General features: G+C 39.7%; 1 protein-coding gene across 1 annotated transcript; it reads right to left on the bottom strand.

Moving 5' to 3' along the window:
- Positions 1-2,151: 2,151 nt before the first annotated feature.
- LOC105039274 (ACT domain-containing protein DS12, chloroplastic) lies at positions 2,152-7,670 on the bottom strand. The gene is made up of 10 exons (XM_010915374.4): positions 7,293-7,670; positions 6,862-6,919; positions 6,663-6,788; positions 6,443-6,537; positions 6,177-6,261; positions 5,966-6,022; positions 4,425-4,480; positions 2,908-3,013; positions 2,767-2,835; positions 2,152-2,563 (listed from the first exon to the last, which is right to left on the bottom strand). The coding sequence occupies exons 1-10, from the start codon at positions 7,427-7,429 to the stop codon at positions 2,501-2,503; spliced, it is 852 nt and encodes a 283-aa protein (XP_010913676.1). The 5' UTR covers positions 7,430-7,670; the 3' UTR covers positions 2,152-2,500.
- Between the last annotated feature and the right edge of the window lie 2,153 nt (positions 7,671-9,823).

The raw sequence follows: 9,823 nt of genomic DNA, 5'->3' as shown, positions 1-9,823 counted from the left end.
TCAGAAGATATTATTTAGGTTCTTTGGTCCTATATAAATATTTAAGATCCTCCAAAAAAATAACTATTGTGGGACTAAATACATGCCCGTACAAGTTCTCACATACTCTTCTCATTTGAGTCATGACATCTTTACCAAATTAAGGATTTAAATCCATACACCCATTCATAAACACCACAATCGATCGGTGGTCAGCCAATGAATCATGCTACAATACCCTCTATTCATATGGACTATAGACTTCATCGACTATAATATCATTTGTAATGATTTAGAATCTTATTCAAAAAAAATTAGGCGAAAGATATTATTTCGATTACTTGACTCCATATAAGTATTCAAGATTTTTTCAATGAATAACTAATATGGGACTAAATATACACTAACACGAGTCCTCACAACGATGGACTCACCTTGAAGTAGTGTTGATTTAATTATTAGCAAATACTAAAATAACGACCTAAATAGTTATCTTTGTGTTGATATTGCGGCAGCCAACTAATAATAATTCACTACAAATCAAGAGTGAAATGATTACTCACAAATAACCCATCATTGATCTCGCCCCTCGGAAGAAGCGAAGATCAACATTTGTACTCCCTTACTTTTAACTTAACTAGCAGGAGGCATTCTGCATGCCTTCTGCAATCGGGTCCTCTATTAACGACTGAAGCAACTCTGAATGCTCCAATAAGATACATCCTTGCCATTTTCAGGAAGACTTTCAGCCTTAATGCTTCAAATTTTACTTAAAACATCTCTTTTTGTTTCCCAGCACTTGCTACGATGTCATGAGCAATACATCTTCAGTTCTGCACCTACAGTTATTCTGTCAGTATTTCAGAAAGGGTTAAACAGTCTATGTAAAAGCTCAACTAGGTCAGACCAAAAGTTTTAACAGGCACGGCAGTTGGCACCAACGATCAGAGGAAAGGGGGCTCCAAGATACTCTGCACTGGGGCTGTGGATGCCCATCCCGTTAACCCACAAAAGCAATGTTTATAGCTTTGGAATGCTTTTGTTTGAGGTGTCTGGAAAGCAGACGAAATTTGATGTTAAAATATACTCGAGAGCCACGGGTGCTTCCCCATGTGGGTGCGGCGGAAATTTTAAAAAGGAGAGATAAGCGACACGCTGGTGAAGTGCCAGACTGAAAGGCCAGCAAGCCGGAAGAATGACAATAGTTATATCATGGTGTGTACCGTATCGGCCTGATCTTAGACCTTGGATGGGTGTGGTGAAGAAGCTGGAAGGAGGGGTGGAGATTGCAACTCAACCAGATCCATTCCAGCAGTTGATCGCAGGCTCTCCCTGCCTAGAAGATCTCTCACTATCTGACAAACACACACACACACACAGAGCACCAGTCCTGCCATGGAGTCGTCCCACATGCCCAAATAACCTCCTCACAGAAGGGCAACTCCTATCATGAGAATATAGGAGATCCAAATGGCTTCTTCATAAGGAGCTACTGCAAAATATCAATCGTATGCCTGTTACAGGTGTAACTTACCGGTCATCAGCTTGCCAACTTTTTATGAACTTCCGAAACCGAAAGGAATGCACTACTTTGAATCAAGTGTTACATAGCAAATGGCAACTACTTTGTCTCATACGCATAAATGCTAATAAGAACCTAAACTATAGCCTTCCTCCTGTACACCCTGGCCACATCCTTGCATGCTCTGCCATTCTCGTGTACACTTCTGTTGCATTTGCCTGGTAGAAACTCAATAGTTCACAGCATTACGGCTTCTGTGAATGTTCTAGCAACAATAGGAGCCTAAGGTAGCATTGCCTACCACACATCCGAGTTGATATTTTACATTCAAAGCAATGTTATCAGTACATATCACCTGCTTGTAACTTGCATTCACTAGAACAATGCCTCAGACATTGTGTAAGTAATCAGTTGTTGTAGATAGGTAGGAATCTTTAAATTCCAAGCTTATAAAAAGCAATGGAGGTTGGACTCTCAGGACTGGGACATCTCAAGATCCATAAATATGGAATGAAGCAAACTTGAAAATGACTAATAGTCTTCACTTGTTTTGTGGGATCGTGAAATGTCTTTAATCTTTCTTTGATTACTCATTCTGGATGAACAAAATTACCAATTTGTCTGGATTTCCCTTTTTTTCTCTATGGCGATACATAAAATGGAAGATGTCATTCTAATGAATGATGAGTAACATCTTTTGACGGGAAGTCACTGCTACAACCCAAAAAGTTAAAACAAAAAAAGGAAGAAAGCAACTCTACCATTTGGAGTTGCAAAAGTTTCCATGCTTGTAGTATAAAAGGTGCCTATTGTATAAACTAAACCATTTCCATTTTATGCATCTCAGATGGATCCGTACAATTACTAAGCTTCTGAAGTAAAATATTTAACCAAAATGACTGGTATCATTTTTAGATTGTAACGCCAAGACCCGGTTGAGAGAAACTGAGGTTCGTGACCTGTTCAAAGCATATTATCTGAGTATGGCTTTTGAAATATCTAAAAACTTGCCTCCTCCGTTGTTGGCCTCCTCAAGAAATAACGCAAACTATTAGCAAGAACCTACAGAAAATTTAAAAAGAACAACTTCAGATCAGTACGGCTGTCAAAGAGATGCTAAAATAATCAATACACAACAAGCTATCGTGATTATATCATAAAACTAAAAATCAGTTAAGAGTAGCACATGTGCATTTATTTCACAAAGGCATGTATCCACATAAACACGCTCAAGTATTGTTGGGTGCAGTCAATAGATAGCTTGCCTGTTGCAGAGGCTTGATAATTGCTTTGCCCCTATAGCTGACATGGAACTTTGCCTTGGCCAACAACCCCTACAAGCAGACAACTTTCAGTTCACGAGATATACAGATGATCAAAACAAAGTTGGCACAAACAAATTTTACCTCAGTGTCAAACTCTCCTGATTGGACAGTTATGTTTATGTCAGTGATGATCTTAACCAGGTCAACCAGCAACCCAGGACGGTCTGCTGTCTCCACCACAAGCAAGCTGACAATAGACGGGAACAGATCGATGAAAAGTGGCATGATTCTGTGTCTCATGATAATTGTTATTAGAGAGAGCTTAACCAGTTGTATAAATTTTTAAGCAATTTATGTCTTCCATGAACTGATATCTTGTCAATTGCCATTGCTTGACCAGTGACTATGCAATTTAGTTTTGAACTTTATCTGATTCATTTCGAGGAAGTATTCCCTTTATTTTCACTCCTTGCAAGTTCAAAAAATAACTTGGCTTAATCCAAGCAGTTTTCCTCCTGTTGTACTTTAATCTAAACAATTATGAAACAGGTTTTGTAGATAACCACATTTCCACATCAAAATTACCAAAGGCAGACAGCCTACTAAAAGAGTTATAAATATTGTATAATGACATCTGTCCACAAGCTGAATCAGACGCAAATAGAGGATGAGCATAGAGAAGCATAGATCCCTAGATCTCAAGTGACCAAAGAAGGCTGAGGTCAAAAGGTCCTTCAAGAGGCCCTTGTATTAGCCAACATCTAAATTAAAACACTATAATAATTGTCACCACTTCCTCAGCCAGAGGACTGTCAGATTGACATCAGATATACAAATCAAGCAAGAACAAGAATCAGTCTTCTCTCCCACTAGGGATCAAGTTCAAGCCAAGAACTCAGTGATCCACGCTTCAAAGTGTCAGCAATGTTTTCTTATAGCCAAAGCCATCAATTATATATTTATGTGTTGCTCTCTAGTCCTGAATTTTGTAATGAATGCTTTTGCTATCTGTTATTGATGCCTCTGTTCCAGTAACAACACTTTCCCAAGAGGCACAAGTCCTCCAACTAGTCCACTTGGAAGACTTGATCACTGCTTGCAATACCATTGAGAAAGTAAAACCAAAGAAAAGCCAAGTTCTACCATTGCAGAGATCAGCATATAAGTTGATGAACATGGTTTACTTGATGCCATGCTTGCCAGTCTCATTTCACCTACAGTAACAGGGAATACTCAAGGAAGACTGCGAAAGTGTTATCACTTGATAGATTGTGGCCTTCACCAGTTTCTTGTCATGTTTAACTTGTATATTAGTTGGAAATGTTTGTATATCAAAGAAAGTCTGAACATCATTGAATAACCGGAAATTTCCACATACTCTAGTACTCAAAAATACCAGTTTGCAGCATGCAGGTAAAATAGCTTGAACCAATTGCAAGGTTGATGGCTCAAATGAAGTGAATTTGTTAGGATAAACACAGCTAGATTATCATCTTATTAGGTTCCCAAGGTGGAAAATAAGTTGACCAATAAAGTGCTATCCCAATCATTGGCTACCAGAACATATATATTCTCTTTTTCTTTCCTAAGATGGCACTTGTCAGCAATTTTGTATTGATCAGACATGAGAAGAGCATATATCAACCAAGAACACATACCTCCGATCAGGGCCATCATCATAAATATCTATATGGGTTGCAATATCCACATCAATCTGAACAAATAAGAAAGAAAATGATAGCTGAAGTTCTCTAGAAAATAAGAATACAGAGTATGAAACAAGCCTAAATAATTACATGATCCAGACAAAATATGGTTATCCCATTTGATTGATTAATAATAAGACAAAATTTAATTGACCGTATTAAAGTATCCATTAGTACTGCAAGATGCCACCACTACCAACCGCTATTTTCAAGGAAGACCATAATCTATAAGCCATGACCATTTGGCAGTGGATATTCAAAGGAAGTCAAGAAAGGTGTACGGTGGTGCAGTTGAAACAAATCATACCAATGTAGCACAAAAGTGCGGTCTTATTCAATGTACTTCATTAATGCTAGTGAAAGGAAGAGAAGAAAAACATATATACATGAATAGTGACCAGTCATTTAGTAACATGCTAATGCTTTTTCCCCATGACAATATGAACAAACAAATTAAGCACCATAGTCTGCTTTCCATGGGATTGGAACACAGATTGTCAACATTCTACCCATGCTTATGAATAATAGCTCATACAAATGATAATGAGTTAATTCCACCAGTGGACTAAGTCTCGGCATGATATTACTAGTCTGCTGTGTCAAATTGCATGGATTTGTTAATGTGCAGGATTTATAGTGCCACCACTGTTTTGTAATAATCCACACTCTCTTGACTTGCTAATGCAAGCTAGCTGGAAGAAACCAGAAGCTGAAAGACCAACAACAAAAAATTGCCGGAAATATGTCATTGCATGTAAAAGGAATTGGATCATCATAAAAGGAAAATAACATCTTACATTTCCATGTAAGAGACCAAAGAGACTGGTATTAAACAACACAGCCCCAATCAACAGTCAGTAGAATTGCATGGGCTATCTTATAAGCATTAAGGAAGTGGCATCTGTAGGCCAAAGCTGTTATAATCATTTTATTGTCCTTGATATGAAATGAAGATGAAGGGAACAGCATGGATTTTCTCTGATAATCAACATGCTCATTTTTTGGACAATGGCACAATGAGATGGATTATCTTTGATAGTGACAATGACCATTTTTTGGACAATGGCAAATGAGATATGTGCTATTGCCAATACGTAACACAGGTAGACATGTTTGAATGAAATTGTTTAAAGTGATCGTATCATCAGCTTACAAGCAGGACATTCTGAGGATATTTTCTTTCTTTCTCCTTCAATGAATATAAAATTGCATGTATTGAATTGCCTGGCTAGCTTAAACAATAACTGGCTAAATATTCTTTGATTAATAAAAAAACATTTTTCTGTGAAAATATTATAGAATAAGATATCTTGAGGTAAAACTTATAGATTCTTGGACACAAACAATGCATACAAGAAATCAGAACCCTTCATAGTGTGCATGATAATATCATATAATTTCCTAGGGTTTGTCTGTGTAAAAGCCAAATTTGGTATACAAACTTAAGCATTTCATTTAAGTCATACTTGTCAGAGATTGCATGTAATCTTTACCTGCTTAGGCGGCTCAACTCCAAAAGTTGCTCCCATAGCCAATTGGCTGCTAGACTCCTGTCAAATCAATTGAAGCATTCCAATAACAGCATACAAGCAGATACTACCCCCCCCCCCCCCCCCCCACCCCCCGCAAACTTTTTTTTTTCTGAAACTTCACCGGAGCCATTCAAGGCAAGCAAAAAGCACCAGAAAACTCCAAGAAGATTACCGGATGATACTGGAGCATGTTGTTAATAATTGTCAAGCGTATTGCTTCTAGCAATTCTGGATCATCAATTTTACGGCCGGTAGACCTGTGAAGAATCCCAATCACTGAAGGAAGCAACAACTGATACATGGAAATTGTCGTGGGAAGTAAAGCTATCTTGCCATGTGAAAAACCAAAGGAAGAAACTTACAGAAGGATTCATGTAGTGATACTCTATGTTTCTGAAGGCTTCAATCATGAAGAATTATAGTTATGAGAGAACTTACGCTTTAGTTATTGCAAACTTGTTGTGCTTTCCAGAAGAATCCAAATATACATTAGCCTTGTTGACGTTGAGCCCTAGATTCTTTAGTGCTTTCATCTTGGGAATAGAGAGGAAGCAGAATACTTGTCAGCTAAAAGAGACTCAGTGGCATAACTAATTCTCAGCATTTGCAAGCTAAAAGTTTATAAATTATTAGAAGACAAACTGATGCTGCAACATACTGTGTCAAGAAGAGCCCCAAGGCGATCACCAAATGTAATCTCCACAATAGTTGCATCTGGATCTGAGTCCTGATCTATTATCACTTTGGGAGTAGGAACTGTATCAGTCTCATTAGAACTCCCATCCTGTTAACCCAAAAGTTTAAACAATCACAGATGCAATTCCAACAAATTTCCTGGAGTAAGAAGCATTCCATACCTCAACAGCAGTTTGCGACGTAGCTTTAGGGATCCTCGCAGTTACGAAAGATGGCAATCTAACAATTCCCCCAAGATAAAAATCAACAGTAAGCAATCACGAATCGATATTTTGGGAGGATACAATGCGTATATCATTTATTTTCCCAACCCTATCTCTAGATTCTCACAGCATAAATATCCTCAAAAAAATTAGAAATCTTTTGTTTATGTACAACAACGCCCCTCAATTTGATTCATAGAATCTCCTCAGTCAAAGCAAACCAGAAGAGAGCGTTAAAGAACAAAACCAGATTCGAATGAAGCAAAATCCGCCTTCACAAGAAGGATCGGGAAACTAAACCCAACATAGCATTCAAAATAAAATTAGTGATCAATCTGAACAAAATCAGCAAACTTGAACAGAATCCAGCGAGGAAAAAGCGGCCAAACCTGACCCTGGATGGAACCGGAACCACCAGGCGGAAGCTACGATGGGAATAATAGGACCGAATGGATGGCGAGCATTTGTCGGCCGGCTTCAAACCAGGGCAAGCTGCGAGGCTACCAGAAGCCATGGCGACCGCCATTCCCCCTCTATAGAATAGAAGATCCCCAGATCGTGGCTAGCTTCTCACCTCTTGTGTCTCCTTTAGCTACAAAGGCCACCGCGATGGGGGAAGGGCCATGGGGAGAGAGAAGCCTCTATTATCTATCTACCTATCTATCCGGAGAAGTGGGTTGGGAATCCACCCCACCGTACCTGTCTCTATCCCAGCTTTCTCTCTCTCACGCACACTTCACCTCCAACTCCCCCATTTTAGAGGCGGGCAGGGAGGAAAAACCACTGCCACCACTTCTCGTTCCATGGGATAAATGGTAAGAAATTGTTGGGATGGTTGCCGGACCAATGCGGCTTCTAGCGCCCACTGGTTATTGGTGAGTGCAGGAAGCCGATTAGCGGTAACCCATTTCCGCACCCTCTCATTGTGATGGCCACACGAGTGGGATTTACAGCTTGACATGACGTACAAGTTCAGTGAATTTACAGTTCAAGTGTCTTTTTTTTTTTTTTTTTCTCTTGGAAAATTTTCTTTTCGGTGACCAAATCCTGAGAAACCTCTCTGCTTAAATTGAGCATTTATCAATTCACATAAATGAAATAATTATTTTGTAAAAATCTAATTACATTTGAACAAGCAATGGAATAATGATCATCCATCAGGTAGACCTTGAATTATTTCCTTTTGGCTGGACTAAAATGCAGAGTAAATTAATAGATTCATTAGATTCATACGGGGTTATTACTTTTTTTAAAATTGATAGATTCATCAACCTCATCTAAATTTATAAAATATTCTATTTCTTCACTTAAATGAATATAATAATTATTTAAATATAATGGAGGTTTTCGAGGCCTTTTTCCCATTTTAAAGTTCATCTAAAGAAGGTTCACCACTTTCACCATATTCTTTCCATCCAACTCTAAAGGACTTATTTTTAGGTTGCTTCTGAAAGATTATTAATTATTGATTGGTTGTTATTGCTGCTCTTCTCCCATCATAGGTGACGTGATGTGAGCGATGCAATGAGGCAACCACCAAGCTAGAGTGAGGGGGCATCGAATTTGGTCTCCAGATATCTATAGAGAAAATCTGCAGAGGGAGGGTTCTCCGATGGAGGATCTCCGACAGTCAAGTCAATATCAGAGTCGGAGAGGGAGAACAATAGGAGGTTGGCAACGAGAGCTCGAATATGAAAAAGAGAGAGAGAGAGAGAGAGAGAGAGAGAGAGAGAGAAATCCCCTATATGTTGATTCAAGCCTCTATTTTATAAGGGAAGGCTTGTTGGGTGTCAGGTTGCTGCTCATCGAAAAAGAGATAGTCAGAGGCCAGAGTAGTAGGTGTCATTGGTCCTGAAAGGAGCAACCATTCACTAGTGGGAAAAGACTGCCATATTGTCGTTCATTTGGTCGAGACGTTTCATGCACTAGAGATCCTTCAGATCTTCAGCGGGACTCACTAAAGGCTGGGGCAAAGGCCGAGTAAAGTCGATAGTCATTTGACGATATGGATCTCACCGAGTTGCCGACCTTGCCCAAGTGATCGGATTAGGACCGAAGCCTGTGATGCTACGAAAAGGGCCTTACGTCGCTACACGGGTTGTGCAGTCCAAGTGGCTAGGTCACGGTGCCATATAATTGTCACGTCTTTGTTTATCGAACACATCATTGGGCCGACAAAATATGACCCAACACTTGCTCTCCACTCCCCAATTCGGGGCACTCATGCTGGGGAGTAGTTCATTAGTTGGATCTTGGGATAACATGCCATAGCAGAGTTTTTGTTGACGCTGAGCCGACTTCTTCCATCTCGGATTATATCGAGGTGACCTCGAATCTAGTTAAGAATTTTTTGGTGACATCTGGGTTGTTGAAAGTACTCTTGGGTCTTGAGTAGTTGGCTTTCGAGGGTCTTCCCTTGCAGGTCGCTGTTGCTTCAATTGGGGCCTATCCGATCTGATGACTTTTGGAGGGTAAGCCCAAGGTCTCCTTGAGATAAGCTCAGAAAGTTTTAAAGGTAGGCTTTGTCTTAGTCAAGGTTGACTGGCGGGTTTGCCCACCGAAAACTCAAGCATCCATCCGTGAGGTGCCTCGAGACCTCATCGGCCATTATGGCATATGGAATTTTTCAAAGAAGATTTGTCCCAGGTCAATCCTGGATTGTTGGGTGGTAGATCGAAGGGAGTCTCGAAGCGTTCCATCAGATGCTCTTTGGTAATAGGAGTATGCAGTTAATAACTGTGGCAACCGGCATCTCAAAGCTGAACGCGTAGCGCGACTCGGTTGCTAGACGGTTGGGCAAGCGCCACTTGAAACTTATATAGATAGAGTGCTGCCATTTGCTGTGGATACATCCATTGGAGAGTTTTCGGTCTTCCCTTTGACAACTTGTTGTAATAGAGCCATTGCTGCGGTCTGTGAA

This window comes from Elaeis guineensis, chromosome 1 (genome assembly GCF_000442705.2).
Source record: "Elaeis guineensis isolate ETL-2024a chromosome 1, EG11, whole genome shotgun sequence".
Lineage (NCBI taxonomy): Eukaryota > Viridiplantae > Streptophyta > Magnoliopsida > Arecales > Arecaceae > Elaeis > Elaeis guineensis.
Note: the sequence above shows the minus strand (reverse complement) of the source record. Positions and strands in the feature narration are given on the sequence as shown.